Source organism: Vipera berus, assembly GCF_964194415.1.
Source record: "Vipera berus genome assembly, chromosome: 1".
Taxonomy (NCBI): Eukaryota; Metazoa; Chordata; class Lepidosauria; order Squamata; family Viperidae; genus Vipera; species Vipera berus.
Genome location: NC_138202.1, coordinates 207626066 through 207647942, shown reverse-complemented (window position 1 = coordinate 207647942; position 21877 = coordinate 207626066). Strand labels below are relative to the sequence as shown.

At 36.9% G+C, this 21877-nt stretch overlaps 1 protein-coding gene across 1 annotated transcript in view; it reads left to right on the top strand.

Moving 5' to 3' along the window:
• Positions 1-21877, top strand: part of ZC3H13 (zinc finger CCCH-type containing 13) — a 45590-nt gene that overhangs the window by 5769 nt on the left and 17944 nt on the right. The window contains exons 2-8 of the mRNA XM_081323556.1: positions 3022-3144; positions 3986-4095; positions 11894-12005; positions 16654-16762; positions 18158-18297; positions 18975-19135; positions 20474-20674. Of these exons, the coding sequence (XP_081179682.1) occupies positions 3028-3144; positions 3986-4095; positions 11894-12005; positions 16654-16762; positions 18158-18297; positions 18975-19135; positions 20474-20674 (950 nt within the window). The 5' untranslated portion in view covers positions 3022-3027. The remainder of the gene's footprint in view (positions 1-3021; positions 3145-3985; positions 4096-11893; positions 12006-16653; positions 16763-18157; positions 18298-18974; positions 19136-20473; positions 20675-21877) is intronic.

Below are 21877 nucleotides of genomic sequence, written 5' to 3'. Positions count from 1 at the left end.
ACAGAGCACCCAGCTTCCCGGGAAACTCAGCCATCCCAACCGAGTCCCAGCTGCAGTTGCCCTAGCCCCCCCCCCCATTCTGAAGCCCCTGCCATCCTGCTTTCCACCACTCCATTCAGTATCTTCTTACTCTTGTTGCTGATGAGTTATGCCCAGCCTGACCCTTTGCAAGGCAACTGCTGATCATCTTAAGATCATCTTCCTTAAGTCTTGCTAGGAAACCACTGTGTGCAACCTCGGGAAGAAAGCCTCATGTGGCCAGCAACTGCCAGGCCAGGCAAGCTTGATCAGCAGTGGGAGCAAGAAGACTGCAAAGATCAGCTAAGGTTGCAGGGAACATGAACTGCAGGGGCCAAAAGGGCATACATGAAGGGAGTTGAAATGATGTCATAAATGGGCTACCAACTGCCCAAATTTTGATCATGTAGCCACTGCAACTGCCGTAACTTCAGGGACTGTCATAAATCCTTTTGTTCAGTGCCACCATAATTTTGAATGGTCATAACTTGAGGGCTGCCTGTAATACTTTTTAGTATAAACAATGGGATGAAATTTCCATGAACCTACGAAAATGTGTATTACTTTGAGTGAGATTGTTTTAAACTTCTAAATAGTCATGCTGCTTCTTTTTACACTAATACTGTATATGCAAAGTATCTGCAATTTGCACGTCTCATAAATAAACCAAGTGATAAACATCTGAGTATGGCCAGTGTGATATGCCCCTTGAATACTGGATATTTTGCTTGTATTTTGAAAATAGGTTCAGTCCTTGGGGGGCAGGGTGAGTGGATTATATAACTTTTAAAGTAAGATCTCTTAAAATCTTTCTAATTTATTTGTGCCTTTGCCTCAGTCATGGTACAAAATGTGACCAAGTAAAGCACAGTTCAAATTTTTTCCTCTTCTCCTCTACACAAAGACATTGAAAATAATAGAATTAAATTATATATGGTGATGACCTGTGTAGATATAATGTCATCTCTTTCCTGCTGTACCCCTTTTTACCCCAAAATCTTTAGGGGCTTCAGAATAGAATAAGAGATGTACTTGTTTCTAAAGTGTTGTATTGAATTGGGCCTCAATCTCTGTTTATTGCAATATGACAAATTTTTAAACTAGAAAATCTACTTTATAACTAAATTTTGTACTAATTCCACTTGTTATATATTACAGTAATTGAGTCAAATGGTTATTGTGATAATGGAATATTCTTTCCCTTCAAGGTGTGTATTGGTGTATATTTATTCTGCCAATGTTAGAAATACCTTCAAATTGAGGCATATGGTTTGCAAAAATGTACAGGTTCTCTAATTTGATTTTTCAAATCATATTATATGCAAAGTAAGGCAAGATAAATCTAAATATCTTTTTAAAACTAGTTAATTTTAGGGATTACTTACTCGTCCCAGCTTCTGCCAATCTAGCAGTTCGAAAGCACTTAAAAACGCAAGTAGAAAAATAGGGACCACTACGGTGGGAAGGTAACAGCGTTCCGTGCGCCTTTGGCGTCTGGTCATGCCGGCCACACGACCACGGAGACGTCCTCGGACAAGCGCTGGCTCTTCGGCTTTGAAACGGAGATGAGCACCGGCCCCTAGAGTCAGAAACGACTAGCACGCATGTGTGGAGGAACCTTTACCTTAATGTATGATCACAATTTAAAATAGTTTAGAGTTTTGGACATCTTTCAGATCTCTTAATTTTGTAGCTCAGTGCTTCTCACTTTCATGCCTTTAGGCATATTGAATAACAGTTCCTAAAATGCCTAATTGCTGTGTACCGAGTTTGGCTAAAGTTCTTATAGTCCAACACTTTGCAGGCAACAGATTTAGAGCATTACTTTAGCTACTGATCAAGGTAATTCCTTGAATGAGAAATGCTGCTCACCTTTAATAATAATACAAAATTAAAAAAAAACAGCTTAAAACGAGGAAGGTTCAGAGCACATGAGGCTTCAGAGAAGGGCGGGATATAAATGGAATTAAAAATAAAAAAACTTTTAGATGGTTTTCACACAGTGTTTATAGAATATACCTGAACACATTTTTTACTGGATTTCTCATTTATTCTTTGGTCTGAGATTTAGCAGTGATTCTTTGTATTTATCCTGTAACGTTGGTAGAATGATCATATACTTTAAAACTTAACTTAAAGAAATTTCCTAGTTTATTTCAACAGCGGAGTAGCTCTGATTTCCAGTTGACGTTGATTTATATTATGATTCAAAAATTCATTGAAGTTTTAAAGAGCATGGGTTATAATGACTACTCGGGAGGAAAGCATTTGCACCATTCTTCCCCCTCCTCTTTTCTTTGTATCTTGTAAAAACCCAGAGAGTGAAGGACATTCAATAATGGTGGAATTGCTCAAAACTGAACAAGCGAACTTGGAGAAATTCCTCGTTTTTACTAGATTTAGAACAGTTTATTCATCCTACGTACACGTACATGTCACTGACATCTTGTACAATGTGCCCAATATTGTTCTGTCCTCATTATCTGTCATGAGAAATTTTGGGGACAATACAATGAGTTAGAGGAAAAAAAGGAGAAAAGAAAATGATTGTTTGCATGGACTGCCTTTCCCTAAGTGAGCTATCTTCAAGTTGTGTAACTATTGAATTGATTACACTGTATACCATTTATAAGGATATTTGGGTTGTTGGGTTTTTTTTTTGTAGAACTTCTATTTTCTGCTGCAAATAAAGCATTCTTTTACAGGACCCTCCCCTTCCCCATTTGTTTTTAGGACCTCGTGGATATATTATTTCAGATAATAACCAGAGATGGTTAAGGTAGCTAAAAGAAGGTATTGAGACGGATTCCTCATCTTGGAATGTTTCCTAATGAATGAATTAAAGTAAATTCCTTTGAAATACAACTCTGCATTTGCTACTTGATTAATTTCTACAGAAATTTCTGACGATTAATAGTGTAACTATTTTTTTTTCCTATGAGTTCAGTTGCATAGTTCAACTTGAGAATTTTACAGTGTTGCTTTTTTTTTTGGTTGAAGTAGTACAAAATGTCAAAAATTAGAAGGAAGGTCACAGTGGAAAATACCAAGACCATATCTGATAGCACATCGAGAAGACCTAGTGTGTTTGAAAGACTGGGACCCAGCACCGGAAGTTCTGCAGAGGTGAGTCAAAAAGTATTCTTTGTTCTTAATGTGACACTCTCATAAGCCAGAGATTATGGCAGGGAATGCTTTTCTCTCTTTTTTTCTAGCAGAGTAAGTCACCATATTGGTTTAATGGGAATGCAATAAACCTGTAAAGACTTTCTTATCTTAGACTGGTATATTATGAACTCTTGCATTGTTTCAAATGGGATGAGATGAGGAGGAACATCTTTGTCTAGTACTTGTTCCTGTTTTAATAAATGTTTGTGTTCATAGTCTAAACATTTGATTTGGGGGGAAAATTCCCCTCTTGAGGCAGTGACTGTGTTAGCTTGTTTGTGTTGTTGTTGTTGTGCTTCTATGTAATGGGTTTCTTAATATTTGAAGCCGTCAGGATACCTTTCTTTGATGCAGTGCACCATGTTTAACTTGTTCAATCTGGCGTAGAATGCTGCATTTGGATATTATCCATTTCGAACTCTGATTCTCTAGGCCTAAATCCACCCATATTCTGCAGAATGAAGCATGTGGATGGATGAATTGTTTAGCTAGAGGTTAGGGGAAAAACCAGGACAAATTCCAACATTCGAATGCATGCATCACATTTTTGGTGATGCATGTCTTGCTCATGGTCATAAAACAACCTATATTTTATTTATAGGTGAGAAGAGATCTTAACTCAGCTCAATATACCTTGAAATGCCTTCTGTTATCCAACATCTGATGATAAGCACTGTCAGACTTTGCTCTTAATTGTTAGGTTAGAATGCTGATATGTGGAATTATGTGTTCTGTGTCTTTTCATGAAGCAATATTCCAACATTAGTTTGAAATTCACCCAGTAATGTCTGTCTCTTAGACACAGTGCCGTAACTGGCTGAAGACTGGCAACTGCCTCTATGGGAACACATGTAGATTCATACATGGCCCTTCACCACGAGGTAAAGGCTTTAGCAGCAGTTACCGAAGGTAAATGAAGAACTCGGCTTCATATTCAAATAAATGCTTTTTCAAGCTGTTCTCTTGTCATCTTAAAAAAAAGATATACAGTGCAATGATGTGGCTTATAAAGAACATGGTTATTCTGGAAATATTGATATGCCCTGACTTTTTGAGTATAGATTCTGAAAATCAAAATGTTTTTGTTACAAGTTAATTTCTGCTTTAATAAATTTACCAATGATAATCAGAAGTAAAAATGAAATTATTGCAGTTTTGTTTTGCTCAAATTTTCTCTAGAAGGTGATTAAGACAACACCAAAAGTCTCAATCTCTTTTTATAAAATTTTACACCTGGCAGTGTGATCAGTAAATAACTATGTTTTCACACTTTTATGACAAAATTATTTTTCTAGTTGTCAGTATAAAACAAAAATGATATACATGAGAAGTTTATTTTCATTAGTAAACCACGAAGAGCTTTGGTTTTATGTGTATTCACAGTAGGTCATGTTTTGTTTAGCTGAAATGTATGGTAGGCAGCTTGGAATCCAATTAATTTCTTCCGCTAACAGATTTGCATCGGGTGAGACGGAACAATAGTTAATTATTGCTGTCTCCTATATTTTTCCATGTACTTCCTAAATTTATTCATGGGAACAGGGATTGGAAAACAGATTTTGAGGTATGGAAAAGTAGTTTATAAAAGAGCTAGACTGCAATCCTATAAACAATTATCTGCAAATAAGTCACATTGCATTCAAGGGGCTTCTGAAATGTGTGGGATCGCACTGCCAATTTTTGCTGAGAAATGCTAGGTATGGCTCATGATTCTTTAGGGAATTATCTTTATTTTTAAAAAAACAGGAAAGGAGCTTCAATTATTGTGTGGAGTGTTAAAACATTTTATTTCTGATTTTCATTGGAACATGGAATTACAGTTGTGAACTTCTGTTTTATAAATTATGCTTTAAATTCATTTGGATTACAAAATGTATTAACCAGCAAACAATCATTATATGGGTATTTTATCAATATATTAGGAACCACTATTTATAGCAAATTATCATTGTCAAATCAATGATTCTTTAGTTTCAGAGAAGCACGATGGTGCTACAGTGTAAATAGCAAACCATATTAAAGGAGAATTTAGGCCTTGCATGCCACAAATGTAAGATGGCTGAGGTAGGGCTTCAAATCAATAAGACGGGATATATGCTCAGATAATAACCACTTTTCCCTCAAAAATAAAAAGAGTACATGAGTTAAAAAAAGAAAAGAACTAGTAAAGATTCTTTTTGAAGTTAGGCTCTTCAATTAAGTCTCTAGTTAGTTAAACTAGAATAGTTCCTCAGTGGTGGGGAAATCAAAATCACCTTAGAAGGAGATCAAGAAAAGAGGAAGGGCACTCCAGCAGATAAGTGTTGGACAGGATGGGCGCAAAAACAGGAAGCAGATGTTTACAACAGGAATGTGACATTAAAGTTGGTGAATAGACATTAATCTGTCATCTAAATTGCACACAATTTATCACACAATCTTTCTGAAAAATCAGAGATTGCACACTTAATTCAAAAAACAAGCTTGATTTTATATATATATTTAAATTATTGTTTTATTGTTTTTTAAAATAATGACAAAGTATAAAGACAAAAATGTATACATTGTCAAAGAAAAAAGACACAAAAAGTGCTCTTTAAAAGTGCAAAAATACAACCAAAAAAAGAAAACATGTATAATATATATAATTATGTATGGTTGTGTATAATCACAATATGTTATGCTTTTATACTTGCTCATAGAATAGTTAATAAAAATATTCAGTACTAATCACTGTTCTTATTGCATAGTATATGTTAAATAGATATTGTAGAAATATGAATCCTCAGTTACACTTTTGGAATTTGTGCTACAAAGCCTGATCACTGATGACTGATCACAGTGAATTGATTTTAAAATAAAGCAGTTCAGATCAGTAAATGAAATTATTGAAGACTGTGAGGAAGAAATGATTTAAAATATACCTCATCTAATATCCACAGTTCTTGTGATCCACAGTTCTTCTGAGTACACATAGTTTTTGCCGTATGGTAAATAATGCATTTCATGAAGAAGTACATTTTCTAGATTGGAGAAAGGCAAGATTTTGAAATCAATGGATTTCTGATTTTTTCTCTCTGCAAGCATGTAACTCTTTTGAGCTCTTTGAATAATCATTAAATCATCAAATGTTAAATAATCATTAAATGTTTGGGAGAGGACGTGAATTGTTTTAGCCTCCTCCCAATTTGATTTCTGTCCTATTTTCTTTCCCTTTACAATATAGATTGGGAGCACAGGAAAAGTTCTATAGCCCTGTTATTTATGGATATAAAATGAATGTAGAAAGTAGACTATGGATGGGAATCTTGTGGCCCTCCAGTTATTGAGACTCCAATTTTATCTTCTGTCCATAAAGTTAATAGAGATGATAAGAATTTTAATCTAGTAAAATCTAGAAGGAAATCATTTCTCTCAAAATGTTTGGAAAAATCAAATGTTAATCCTGTTAATTAAACAATCATGTATATTAAATGTTATATTACTAATATATATTATATAGACATGAGTGTATGTGTGTGCATATATACTGGCAGAAGCAAACACTATACATACACAACTATATATCTATACACTTTATTATAAGACAGTACTCCAGATGGGAAAATTATTCAGGAACGCCTGGCTAAGACCTTTTTCAGCAGCCCTTAATTTTCATTAATATTTTTGTATTAATACTGGTTTTTAATATTTATAACAGCATTTTTATTGTTTTGGCTCTTACATGTAGTTTGTTTTTGTTTGTCTGTAAACCATTCCGAGGGCACAAGCATTTGGACCAGATATAAATAGAATAAATAAGAAACGTTTCTTTAGTATCAAAATAAAATAAATGTATTATCCATGAAATTATATAATTGGGTAATTATAGATTCATAATTCGTGTGTGTGGACCGCATTAAGCTATATGTAACTAACTTAACCGTTAAGTAAAAATGTATATTTAACATTTTGTTTTCATCTGTATCTCAATTTCCTAAGGATATGCACTTTCCTTTTATTTATTTATTTTAATATACTTGTTTGAGGGTCCGGTGTGTGGGGATAACTAGGTAACGTCTTTCTGTTCTTCCTGTTGGGAATGGAGACTCAGTTCAATTGGGGAATAAATAGGCCTTTGAAAACAGGACAGGTAGGAAAAGTAAGAAAAAGCTGTACCTGAGACGCTACCCATGCTGGGGTAAAAAGCAGATCTCTTTTCATTCAAAGAGGCAGAGATTGTGCTCTGCACACTCTGCCAGTATATCTGTTTGACAGGCTGTGAAAAGTGGAATGAATCTGTAAAGGAAAATTACAATCTTTTTCTTTTCTGCCTCCTTTCCCAGTGAGCTTGACCAAAATTGTTGTGTTCTTCCGGCTATTACATGGAAATAATTATTCTGAAAAAGAATATAATGATGGGAGAGTAATCTTGACTAGCTGTGTGCAAAAAATTGAAATGTTTTAAGTTTAAAACCCCTGTCCCAACTGTTTTGAGAAGTGTTTTGTGTTTAGAATAGCCTAGTTTTCCTACTTCAATGTTTCCAATTATTTTCACTCCTTTAGCAGCTCTTTCCCACAGATAAGATGATTGCTTACTAACTTATTGAGAAGATAAAATTAGCAAGTTGATGGGGATCCATTTTAATATTTTTAACTACTTTAATTTCATATCATTTAAATTATAAAGAGAATCCTTATCTAAAACAATAGCATTAAATAGCACCATTATTTAATTTTCTAAAGATATATCTTCTTTAAACATCTGGACATAGTGAATATTTACATCCATTTTAAACTTCTAACCATCTTGGATTTTCTGCTTCATTTAAGTACTTGCTCTCTTCCAGTGTAACATTTGTCTTACCTTGGGTTGAACTAAATCTGAATATCAAAATAATAAGCATTTATATTTCATATTCATGTGCATTATTCTAATAATTCATCCTAAAATGTAAAATAGATATTCTTTGAAGCGTAAGATAGGGATACTGTCTCCTACAACAATAAGGAGAATTTGTAAATTTCACATTGGCTTCCTTTGTGTTAAATTTTTCACCATAAAGAACTAAAACTAACTATATTTTTTGTTGTTGGAAAAAAAGGATTCTGGTACATTTTTAAAACTAGGAACAAATATTTTGAATATCACACAGGAACAAAATGAGGATGGTAGCAAACTAGGATGTGCCACCGAGTGATAAATTGGAAGTATTTCTATAGGCGGTCCCGGGGTAAAGAGCAAGTTATGTTCCTAACTCTGTCTTTAACTTGAAAGTTGTATGTGAGTTGGAACTGATACTTACAAAGGAATTGCCTGTTACAAAAAATGGTGGACAGTGTTCCCCTTCGTCAAGCCGACCAACCTCTAAAGCTGTGCAATACTTTCAAGAACTGCTGAAAACAGGCTATATATTAAAAGCGCGCAGCTTCCCGAAAGGATTGCGTGGTTTCAGTTGCTCATTAGCTTGAGGAAGGAGAACACTATCCATAATAGGCAACCCATTTGTATGTGGTGGTTTTTTCTTAAGGCAGATGTTCCTAACCCAGGGACTGCCTGTTACTTGTTTAACGTTTGAAGTCTTTAGATTGCCAATATCTGCTTTCAGGGAAAATAGATATGGTGCATGTTGCGTTCTCTTTTCATCTGTAGGAAACACCCATATTGTTAATCGTTATTACAGTTTAATTAAGCTCAGTTAATCAAGCCTTATAGGAAAAACATGCAAGTTGCAGATGCTTTGTGATTTTGGGATATGGATCAAATTTCATCTGTTTGTCTTTGTTGCATAGCTACATATCCGTATGTGTTTGAAACTGGTTATCTACTGAATTTTCAGTAGTTAGCGTAGAATGAAGTGACATTGAGTACTCAGGTTTGAACTTGACAGTCTTCTTCAGATTTAAAGATGCACAAAAAGAAAGATACTAATTGTTCGAGGTTATTTAGGTGACTAGTTACTGTAGGCATCCCCCAAGCCAGTTATTTTCAGTGCAACTGATTATTTGTAAACATTAGGTACTTAAACGTAAAACTACTTTCTGTATTATTCAAGTATTCTGTAATTTCAAATATGTGAAAAAAATAATTCGTGTTGAAATAAGTAACAAATCTGTAAACTACCTGTTTCTAATCTTTGCCTTAGTTCTAATTGATATACTGTATGTACCTTTTTAGGGAGTTTACATATTGCCTCTTCATACCAAAGTATTGTATGCAATTGAAGGCAGATCGTTAGAAATGAATGACAGTATCTTAAGAGTTTGTAGTAGATAACTTATGTAGTCTTTGGCAGCCCCTAAATCATCTTGTAATTGCATTGCTTTCCCAGATGGGGCAGTCTGTTGCGCAGAAAGTTGATATGTGGCAAATTCAAAAATTAGGGAGAAGTCAAATGAGATCAGGATTCCCTCTAACCAATGTTAGATGTGAACCAGTGGTTGAATATATTTATTTATTAAATTTCTGTGCCACCCATCTAACTGATACAGTAATTCTGGGTGACTTACAATGTAATGAAAAGTACTAACAACAAAATTGGAAAAATTGAATACAAAAGTTAAAAACCAAGATGATGGGTGGTCTGGCAGTGGGGATCTTCTCTGCTTGGTCAGCCACTCCAAACATAGCAGGCCCTTGCTGGGTCCACAGGCCAAGCAGCAGAGCCACGTTTTTAGGCTCTTGTAGAAGCCAGGAGTGCGGGGGCAAACCTCATCTCAACAAAATATTCCAGAGGGTGGGGGCCCCAGCAGAAAAGGCTCTTCTTTTGGACCCCGCCAGCTGAAATTCTTCAGCCAATGGAATCTGAAGTAGGCCCTTCCTGTTGGAATGAGAAGGACAGATTCCATCGGGGTAAGGCAGTTCCCCAGATATCCTGGACCCATGCCATAAAGGGCTTTGAAGGTGATCGCCAACACCTTGAACTGGATCCAGAAGCAAACTGAAACTGTTGTCGCTCATATAGGAGCAAGGTCACATGGACCACCCAAGGGGCTTCCAGAACTGTCTGTGCTGCTGCATTCTGTACCAGTTGTAGCTTCCGAATATTCCTCAAGGATAGCCCCAGGTAGAGCAAATATATTGTCACACATGAGAAAAAGTTACTATAATGAGAGTAGTAGTTGCTGTCTGTGTCATGTTTGCTACCTATGACAGATAACAGTGGCATTAACAACACTACTCCACTGTTTGTTTTGCCTCTCACCATCCTTTGCTGTGTTGTTGCTGAATTAACTAACTGCTGTGTCTTTCTTCTCCCAGGCAGTTCCACATAAGCACAGAGTTACAACAGTCCTATCTGGTCAGCTTCTTCACATCTAGAACTTCAAAGCTGAGATTTTTAAGATGCAAGAGTTGACAGGCTAGAGTCTAGACAGACCCATTTTTATCAGGCTAAAATAAAATAAATACCATGTTTAAATAAACCAGAATTTATCACAGAGTATTAATATGAAGGGGAATGTACTCGTCATTCAGTATAGTTATCCCTCTCTTGGTTGTTGTTATTTCATGTTTCGATTACTGCAGTTTTCAAATTGTTTATAATTTATTAGTTGCCATTAATGGTGTCCATATCACTGCAATATTTAAAAATGTGGCACCAATTGCTAATTATTTTTCTGGGCTTAACTCAAATATTTGATCCTATCCTATTTTGACTTTATCCAGATGTTAAAATTTATTAACAGACATAGAAGGCCCACTTTGAGAAGACTTTATGTATCATATGAGAAGACTTTACGTATCATTTTCAGCAGCGGGAAACTCTCCTGAATTAAAATTAGTTCTCATTCTTCAGGCTTTTTAAAAGATGGCAGAACAAATTTATTTAATTACATTTAAATTAATTTTAAAGACTGGCTTAATATTTTTAAATGTTCAGATTGGTTTTTTTCCATAGACTTTTAATTTAATACTACCTTGGTGACATTTATACCAACGTAAGAAAGATGTGGAATTATTTTTTAATGATAAATGTAAACAGTTTAGATTACTTTTTATTTATTTAAATCATTGATTTATATTTCTCATGCCCTCAACCATTTTTGAGAATAATCAAAAAAGAAGTGAAGCCTGGTCAGGAATTGGATGCTGTTGGAGACAGTTGATTGACATTAACTGGCTTTGTTAGTTTGATTATTTTAAATCCCATTGATTAAGTTAGTTTAGTCTTTGATTAGCTCCAGCTCTAAATCTATCATGGTCCAATTCATAATACTCTTGTTTATGCATTTTGTATTGGCCATTGGTTAGAAGGGGAAATCTTTTATATTTATTGGAAAATGAATGAAAATGATTCAACTAAAAGGTTTAAAAGATTGAGATTCGGGTTCACATTAAGATTTGATAACTTACATATTTGTTCAGTTCACAGTTTTGTCTGATTTGGTTAAATAGCAATTGTGGGATATAATCAAATGTCTATTTGTGTAACTTTTCCTTTTCCTTGGGAAATGAATTACAGTCTTTGAGAATATGCCCAATCATTTTTGCAGTTTCTCTGAATTTTCTCTACCATTGTTAATCATAATTTAGCTCTATTGAAATGATCAGACAAATTCCCTTCCCCTTGGGCAAGATTAGTTGCGATTTCTATGCTTTAACATGACAGGAACTGTATTAAATAAACAAGAAATAGAAAGGTTGGGAAATGAAGCTGAACTACAGAACCTAAAGCTATAGCTAAACTATTTTTCTCAAATAATACATTCTATAGAAGCAGCTGTGTTTTCTGTCTTCATTGTACAGGTCACCAGAAAGGCCTACAGGGGACCTTCGGGAAAGAATGAAGAATAAGCGACAAGACATTGAAAGTGAATCACAGAAACATAATACAGAAGAGCAGCCTTCTCCTGTTAGGGTAGGATGCATATATCTCCAGGATTACTACAGTAGTATAAGAAACAGAAAAGTATGTCCAGTAAAATATAACTGGGCGTAATAGGTTGAATCCAGGTTTGTGTCTTGATGAGCTTCTTAGTTTTGTAGAGGGAATCAAGAGGATCACTGCTGATCTAATGGATGGTGTGATTTTCACCAGTCCCCCAGAGTTCCTGTATCCCTTGGTACTGCTTTTCACAAAAACTACCCAGAGCAGTTCCTCATGAAGCAGGGATTTGCAAATTTACAATCTTTGGTTTGGCATACTGTCAGGTTTTCATCCGCTCCTGCCCAGTGTTGATTTTTAGCACCAGTTACTTAAGTGTAATAAGTGAACCACAGTTATATGGGAGCGGCTCCCCAAATTTCCTATTCAGTACCTGAAAAGCTGCTAAATTGGGGAAGTGTAGAGTCCTTGGTGCTCTCTGACCTTGGTTGTTTTCTTGCAGATGTTTCATTACCAAACTAAGTAATATCATCTCTTTTGCATTTCTGGATGCCGAAATAAGCTTTAGATGTACATTTTTCAAGACAGCCTCTCTCCTCTTTCTTCATATACAATTAGCCCTGAACTTACAACTGTTCCCTTAGTGGCCAGTCAATGTTATAACCAATTCAAAACAGAGAACATATGACCTGGATTCAAACTTACGATGGTCGGGCTCCCTCCATGGTCATGTGACCAAACTTTGGGCACTTGGCCAGACGGATTTGCAGCTTCCTGCAGTCAAGTAACCACATTTTACAACAATTTTACTGAAAATGACTAGTTACTTGTGTGGTTTTTTTTAAACAAAACTGGACCCATAGCAAACCATTGATTTTGTTTAATGACCATGGCAATAGCTTAACAGCCACTGCAGAAAAAGTTATAAAATTGACCCTTTTATGACCAATATGACATACGTACCGGGCAAGCTTTATTACAGTCATATGTTGAGGACTACCTGTACTCTCTGCCACTCTTCCTTTGGGACTGAAAAGGATTTCTTTACAGGCAGTTCTTGATTAACCACAGCAATTGGGACTGGAATTGCCATCGCTGAGCCCCGCAGTCATAAAGCATGATGTTGTAAAACACGATGGCAATTCTAGCACCCCCTCTCACTGATGTTAAATGAATCACCATGGTCATTAAGCAAGAACATCACATGGTGGTCACTTGTAACCCCCCCCCCCACGGCCATCTTCCCCAACGACTGCTTGTCAGAAGCCAGCAAAGAAGGTTGCAAATGGTGACCGTGACCTGCTGTGATGTTGTAATTATGAGCCAGGCATGGAGCACTCAGATTGCGATCATGTGACCATGGGAATGCTGTGATGGCCAGCACTTCAAGGACTGCCCGTAAGTGCCACTCATTTAGTGCTGTTTCAAGTTTGAACAGTTACTGAACAAGTGGTTGTTCAGCGAGGACTGCCTGTAAGAGTTTGTGGAAACATTGCTATGAGTTGTTATACAAAGAGAAGAATCTCACTGTAAATACCTAATTTATTGAATGACTGAATAGTTTTAATTTGGCCATGTAGGGCTCATGCTTATGGTCACTTCAATTTCTAAGTCTTTTCAAATAGGTTTTACTCAAGTGAAGTGTCTTTGCCTGAGTTTTTCACACACATATATATGACTCCGTAGTTTTTCAGAGTCATGTGGCAGAGAGATGGGCGGCATAAAAATAAATAAATAATAAAATAACAGCTTATATCTTTAAATCGTTGCAGGAAGTTGGAGTAATCACCAATGTTAGATTGCCTTATTTGTTAGAAAGTTCTAAATTAAATCAAAGTATGGAAGTCTTGTTATTTTTGGTTGATTCATCTGGGGAAATTGTCATTAAGAATCTGTATTTGAGGAGATACACTTTGTTTTATATTTAAATACTTGTTTAACTTGTTAATTTAATGTGATTATTGCTGACATAACAGTGATAATCATATTGTACTACCCTGCTTACAAAGTAACTGAAAATTTAAACATTTTGTATCTTGTTAATCTTGTGTTAGTGATTGAGAGATTGAATCATAGGATTTTGTTTAGAACCGAATAATAAGATTTTTTAAATTCCTTTCAGATGTAACAGAATAGTAGTTTCCATAATGTGTTCAATGAGAGCATTATCTGCACACTGTAAAAAATTAACTAAAGTTCCTTGTTTAATTATGATTTCTTATAATTTTATCATCTTTTTGAACACTTATGCTTTATAGATAGTCCTCAATTTAAGGCCATAATTGGGACCAGAATTTTCTGTTGCTAAGCAAGGCAGTATTCATTCATTCATTCATTCATTCATTCCACCCATCTTATGGATTAGGGCAACTCTGGGTGGCTTGTATGCCGTGTTGGATTGGGAGGTATGTTTGATTGTCTTCCTAAAATATCTTCAGCTTCAGTTTCTTCATCAGCTGTGAGGTATTAGCTTCTAGGTTATGTTGATAGGATGCCATTCTTCCTTCTCTGTAGAGTAGACAATATATTGTGGCACTGGCTCCTGCATAACCTCAAATCATAATAGAGCCACCGCTAGGCAAAATAATTAAGAAAGTGTTTGTTTTTTCAAATGTTTTGTCTTTTTTTCTCCAAATATATCTTGTAGTTGTGGGCAAACAGTTAAATTTTTAGTTTTTCTGTCCAAAGCACTTCATTTCAAAAACATTTTAGGTTTGCCAAGGCTTACATCAGTATATGATTTTTGTGATGAGATCAGAGTACTTTTTCTGATAATTTTCTCAGGCTCATCATTGTATAAACAGTGTTGCACTATGAACCTGTAGATGAATATTCCAGTATTTTGGTTTTAGCTTTTCAACATGTCGTTAGCAATGAGCTGTGAGTTCTGTTTTAAAGATTTGACCATTTTTCCAGCAGAATTTTTACAGATCTTACCCTAATCTCAACAGTTTCAAGTAATTTCCATTTCTTAAACATGTTGCTCATTGTTAAACTTACTAGATATTGTTACAGCCTTCCTGTACTTGATAAGAGTGAATTATCTTTGTTTTCAAATGCTCAGACAGCTGCTTAGCTGTTCCCATAGTTGTTGAAAGTAGACAGAAGAATAATCACAATCAGAGAGGATAGAAGTTTCAGTATTTATTCAGCTGTGGAAGTGGGTTCACCTGGCTAATTGTAGGTCTAAAGAATCAGTTACCTTTTTGGAGCTTTACTAACAACTACATTTTAAAAAAATATTACTGTATCAACTGGAAGGGTGTCCAAACCTTTTTACCTGCCATACTCTCTTTTTAAATTGTTGAATTTATAAATAACTTATATATGCATTCAGATTTGCTGAACTATATTGTTTACAAAGTTAAACTTCGTTACTATGTAGAGCTGTTAGCTTCTTTTCACTTAGAGCAGGGGTGTCAAACTGCCGGCCCGCAGGCCAGATGCGTCACGTGGAAGCCGCACCCACCCCATTGCTGGCAATGGTTAAACTGACCCGATACATTGCGCGATGTCACGTGACGTCGCGGGTTTCACATGTCTGACTTAGAGGTTCAGTAGAAAATATCATTTGACCAGGGATTACTTTTCATGCAACTGTAGAGATGTAGGGAAGTTTATCAGAACCACCAACAGAAGGTAACAACATTGGGAAAGAGCATTGTGTAGTTGTTTTAAAATACATATTTTGTGCATCTTTTATATATTTCAGTGTTAGAAGCCTGTAAATCAAAAGGTATCATTGGAAGACTTGCAGAACCAGGTTGGGGATTGGTCATTTTAGAGAAAAATCTGTCCATGTGGTCGCTAAAAGTTGACATCAGCCAGAACAAAAGTTATTTTAGAAATGTATTAAACCCTGTCTTAGTTTAAAAGAACATGCAACCATGAATTTTGGGGTTTTGAATACTTTCCCACTTGGTTTATCCTTCTAAAAACTTCTATTTTAAATTACCGGTATATAGAAATTCATGGCTTACAAAATGTAGCATTCAATTATAATTCCAATTTTTGATTTGTGAACAGAGTGTGCCTTCAGTAAAATACAGTCCTACTTTGAGGGATCTAATTTTAAGAGATTAAAGAAGTCTTTTGCATATCTAGGTTGCCCCATTGCTGTCGTCTTGTATTTCCCTTAATGGGAGGAGATCATGAAGGAACAATCCTAAAGCCTCTTTAAAAAATGGCTTCCAAATTGTGATTTCTTTTTTAAATGCTGTTTGCTACAGTTTTTATTCCACACATTGTAGAGAATTTGGATTAGCTGCAATGTCCAGAGTTTAAACTTGCATGAAGGGAATGAGCGTAGGAAATTTTTTTGGAATTACCCATGAGCTGAGAGCTTTGTCCAAAGCATAATCAGTATTAGCATTCAGTTTCACATTGATATTCAAGGACTTTAAAGCCAAAGGGGCTTGCTTCTGCTTATCTTCTGGAATTCTAAATGAAAGTTTAGCCTTTGGTCTGAAGTTATACTCTCTTCTGAGTAGCTTGCTTAATATGTATTATTAAATGTATCAGGATATTTTATCAATTTTAATATTTTCAGTTTTTGAAAGTTAGGAGACTAAGTTGTGAAGTCGGCTGTGAACTGACACCCCCAACAGATGAAATTAAAATAGATTTCATGTTCTGTTTTGAAAAACACTAAGTAACTTTTTAATTTTTTTCTGTTCTGTAGAAAGAGTCTACGAGAGGGAGGCACAGGGGAAAAGAAGATATTAAAATTACTAAAGAAAGGACACCAGAAAGTGAAGAAGACAATCCTGACTGGGAAACAAATAGAGACGGTAAATAGAATACGCCGTTAAACCTTGCAAACAAATTAACATGTATTTTGACTTGCCATTCTGGACCTTTTGTAAAGGTCAGGCAAAAGATAGATTGCCTGCAGAAAAATCGCCTGATTTTTCTTATCTCTCCCCTACCCATGTAGAGTGGAGAAATGGGAGAAGACTCTTATCCCCAGTTGCCAGTGTGATTGCATTGCTTTTGATGCATGGAAGAGCAAACAGATTATTCTCTTCCTCTCCCATTTCTCTACTTTTCTTTATCCCACAGAGTGCTCCGTTTTGGATTTCAAAATAATACTATAAGATAATTTATGTAGCCTACAGAAATCACTCCCTATCACGCCACAGAGCAGAGAGATCGGAGAGAAAAGAGATTTCAAGTGAGTAGTGCAAACTGTTTTTGCATAGTGCACCCACAGCTCCCAGTCCTAGACTGCTGGCATGGTTGCATTGTTTTCAGTGTGTAGAAGAGCCAGCCGTTTGCTTGTTTGCAGTCTCTTCTCTACAGTCCATCTGCTCTGCAATGTGTGTGTGTGTGTGGGGGGGAGGGAACGCAGTTCAGGCACTGGATAACATGCTGACTGTAATAGCAATCATGTGACTGAGGGACTGTGGTGATGATTATAAATGATCATAAAGTTGTTCTTTCGGTACCATCGTAACTTTGCTGAACAAATAGTCGGTAAACGAGGATTACCTCTTTGCGTGGTACCATTCATTTATAGATTTATTTAATGACAACCCTTGAAGCCAATAGAATGCACTCCTGGTCTTGCCTTCTTTGAGATGTCCTTAGTATGCAAATTTCTAGAAGAGCAAACTCTTGTATGCAATTGCTATTTAATTCAGGAAAGCAAAAGCAGCAGAAAAGAGGGCAAAAGGAGGACCTGGGAGGGGACTACGTTCATGTACGAAGAAGAGGACAAGACTGAGGGATTTAATTGCAGAGGTGATTCTGATTAATACGCTAATGGCCTCTTTAGGGCTAAAAGACCCAATTTGGGAGTACAGAAGCAATAGCAAAGGGACCTGTTTCTGTTCCTCTCTTCCTGTTACAAACATTTTTTATTTCTTTTCCCTTTGGAAAGAAAATTTAGATTTGCATTTAAGTCAGTTTATGGTTAGACTATGAGAATACAGATTGCTTCAAGAATTAAATGGAGAAAACACATATTCTCTTTCGAATCTGCTTACACTACTGCCATCACTGAATAACATTCAAAAACCATGTTCGCTGCATAATTGGAATTAGTCTTAAATGAATCATGTGAAATGATAATGCCAGTATATATTGAATTATGGCTACTTTTTAAAGTGTATTTGTATAAAGAAAGGGTTCACTAACCGATTTTGTTCCCTTTTCCCTTCCTGCCTTCTCTTTCATAACTTAAGATTCTGATAACGGAGATGTTAATTATGATTATGACCATGAATTGTCTTTGGAAATGAAGCGCCAGAAGATCCAGAGAGAGTTAATGAAGCTTGAAGAAGAAAACATGGACAGAAGAGAAGAAATAGTGATTAAAAAAGAGGTTTGTATCTTGAAAAGAATCACTGCATAGTCATAAATAACTAAATGAGTGGACATTATTGAACAGTGTGATTAACAAATCTTCAGGGTAATATTTCCTGTTAATTATATACACACACGTGTGTATGTGTGAAAGAATTGTTATTAATGCCATATAGATACTATACACACATATACATACCCTCGCTGTAGTTCTGAATCTGAACATGACACCCACCAGAATGGAAAGCTGAGGACGTGTATTGATATTTTAGACTACATTTTAAAATGTCTGATGAACGCCTATATCAATTTGTTTTCTTGAAATTTTAAATTTACTGAATTTTTGTACTTCAGTGGTTCTTAGAGGCTATATAGGCATGTGTTCTCTACATAATAATAATAATAATAATAATAATAATAATAATAATAATAATAATAATAATAAGAAGAAGAAGAAGAAGAAGAAGAAGTTGGAAGGGACCTTGGAGGTCATCTAGTCCAACCCCCTGCTCAGGCAGGAAACCCTATACCATTTCAGGCAAATGGCTGTCCAGTCTCTTCTTAAAAGCCTCCAGTGTTGGAGCATTCACCACCTCTGGAGGCAGGTTGCTATGGAACAACTTCATTGATACTTGGTTCTTATCTATGGCAAGATCGTTATAGATTTTACAAAATACTAATTGTTTCCTTTTTAAGATTTCTCCTGAGGCGGTTAGATCAAAATTGTCATCCTCGCCTTCACCAAGAAAATCAAGTAAATCTCCAAAATTAAGGACAAGCCCTAAATCCTCCTCTACCGCCACTAAGAGGGAGAAGAAGGTTTCAGTGGTATCTTCCCCACTCCTGGAGCAACAGAGGTAGGCAGATTGGCATAATTTTGTAATAAAATGGTTATCGCTTATCATGATTGTTGTTGTTGTGGGTTTGTGCTTTTGTTTGCCAAGCAGTCTTCTGGCCCTGTGGGGGGGGTGTCTTCCCAACGTGGAGATGACCAGCAGTATTGGCAGGCTAAGGTTTTATATGGAGTAGGATTTTTGTGAGGAGACATCTACGAAACTTGTAAAATGCTAAAGGCCTGGTATTGATTCTAGACCTGGTTTTTAGGTGAAGACCGCTTACGTGACAAGGGTTTCTCCTCCGCTTTTCCCTCGATGCAGTTCCCTTCAGATCTGCTTTGGCAATATAATCTGGAGCAAGTTCTGAGGATGCATACGGGAAATGTCTATGGAGTTTCTCAGTCATCCAGGTCCTGGTTGTCCCAAAGGTGCTTTTTTTCAGGAGGCAACTGGACTTCCTTCTTTTTCTTTGAAGACGTTTCACTTCTCATCCGAGAAGCTTCTCCAGCTCTGACTGGATGGTGGGGAATGGAAAGATTTATAATCCTTGCAGACAGCTGGTCATTTGCATTCTTTTAAAGCAGGGGTGTCAAACTCAATTTCATTGAGGGCCGCATCAGCATTGCGGTTGCCCTCAGGGGGCTGGGTGGGTGTGGCCTGGGTGGGCGTGGCTAGAGTGCATATGGCCTACTGGGTGGGTGTGGCCAGCTCTACATCGTTCGCATCAAGGGTGCCTATGGGGGCCTGGGCAGGAGTGGGACAGATCTGAGGGTCTCTGGGCCAGGGCCAAGGCAGTGGGGGCCATTTCCTCACTGTTTCCAGGATGGCTTCGCGGGCCGCATGAAACCACTTCACAGGCCGCATCCGGCCCCCGGGCCTTGTGTTTGACATGTCTGTTTTAAAGGGTCATTGAAGCCATTTGGGGGTTTACCTGTGTCCTCAAAGTCACCTGAGTAGTGCGGCTTCAAAGAAAAACTAAGTCCAGTTGCCTCCTGAAAAACACCTTTGGGATGTAAATGGGAAGGTTAATTTCTTTTCCCCTGGGTGATTGGATTTCACTCTTTATGTGTACAGTTTTGCCAAATGGAAGTTTGTGTGGCAGGTAGGCATATGTAACCAGTTCTTAGGCAGAGGCACGTGCAGAAGATTTATCCATGGCAACCCCATCAAGGGCCACAATTGTTCATTTGAATGACTGTGGGAGGCCTCTGGTGGACGTTTAATGTAATGTTTGTGTGCTCAGCAGTTAGATCACTTTTGTACTTTAGGTGTTAGAAAATGCTGCATGGGCACTCAGGTATTGTTATAATACAATCTGATTTAACTTGTTAAAATACTGGTTTGTGTATTGGCTTTTAGAAATTCAAAAAATAGCCACAGTAAAAAGAGAGGTCCTCGCACGCCTAGCCCACCACCTCCAGTGCAAGAAGACTCTACCCAAGGGAAAAAACATAAGGAAAAATATAAAGCTAAAGAGAGGGTAGAAGAAAAGCCAAAGGAGATAAAAGAAAGAGGACGTGATTTTGAAAGACATAATAAAGAAAAAAAAGAGAAGCAAAGGTAAATACAGTTTGTTTATATTTTTTTGGTATTATCATTTTGTTCAGACATCTTCAGTTTAGTCCTAAAGGGCTAGTGCAAGGGTAGGCAACCTTGGCTCTTTTATGACTCGTGGACTTCAACTCCCAGAATTCCTGAGCCAGCATGGCTCAGCTTGGAAATCTCTCCCTTTCCCCTCAGCACGGCTGGCTCAGGAATTCTGGGAGTTGAAGTCCATAAAAGAGCCAAGGTTACCTATCCCCTAGGCTAGAGCAAAACGTAATATTCAACAAGCAGCAATGGTCTTGCTCAACCCAATTTTGTGATTCATTCTCTCTCTCTCTCTCTCTCTCTCTCTCTCTCTCTCTCTCTCTCTCTCTCTCTCTCTCTCTCTCTCCCTCCCTCCCTCCCTCCCTCCCTCCCTCCCTCCCTCCTCTCTCCTCTCTCCTCTCTCCAAGAGAGTTGAGCGTGACTCCTCCTGCCATGCAAATGTCTTGCTGGCACCAAGCCCTGGGTGGCTTGTCTTTTTTTTTTAATTTGTGGGAATAGATAGCAATCAGTTATGTCCATCTTTAGGGCCCTGACAAATTGTTTTTAGATTTTTTTTATCCCACCTTTATTATTTATAAGTAACTTAATACAACCAACATACCAATATTCCTTCCTCCTCCTCCTCCTCTTTTCCCCACAACAACAATCCTATAATGTGGGTTGAGTTGAGAGAGAGAGTGACTCTCACCCAGCAGTTTTCATACTCAAGTGAGGCTGCAACTTACCCTCTCCTGGTTTCTAGGCCACCACCTTAATCATAGAACATAGAATCATAGGGCTGGAAGGGACCTCAGGGGTCTTATATCCAATCCCCTGCTCAAAGCAGGAAACCTTATATTCTCCATCGTCCCGCTGGGAAAAGGCGTTCAGGTAAGACAACGCCCCTCATCTTGGTTCAATGGTTGTCCAGTCTATTTTTGAAAACCTCCAGTGATGGCGCATCAACAACTGCAAGATGCAAGCTATTTTATTGATTAATTGCTTTCACTATCAGAAAAATATATATATATCTAAGTTGGATCTCTTTTTAACAAGCTTCCACCCTTTATTTCTTGTCCTCCCTTCTGGTACTTTGGAGAATAAGTTACGCCAAACGGGCAGTTATAGTATGTTGTTGTTTTTTTTAGCAAGGAGCATGTTTCTCCCTTAAGTGGAGACATGCTGCCTAGGGTG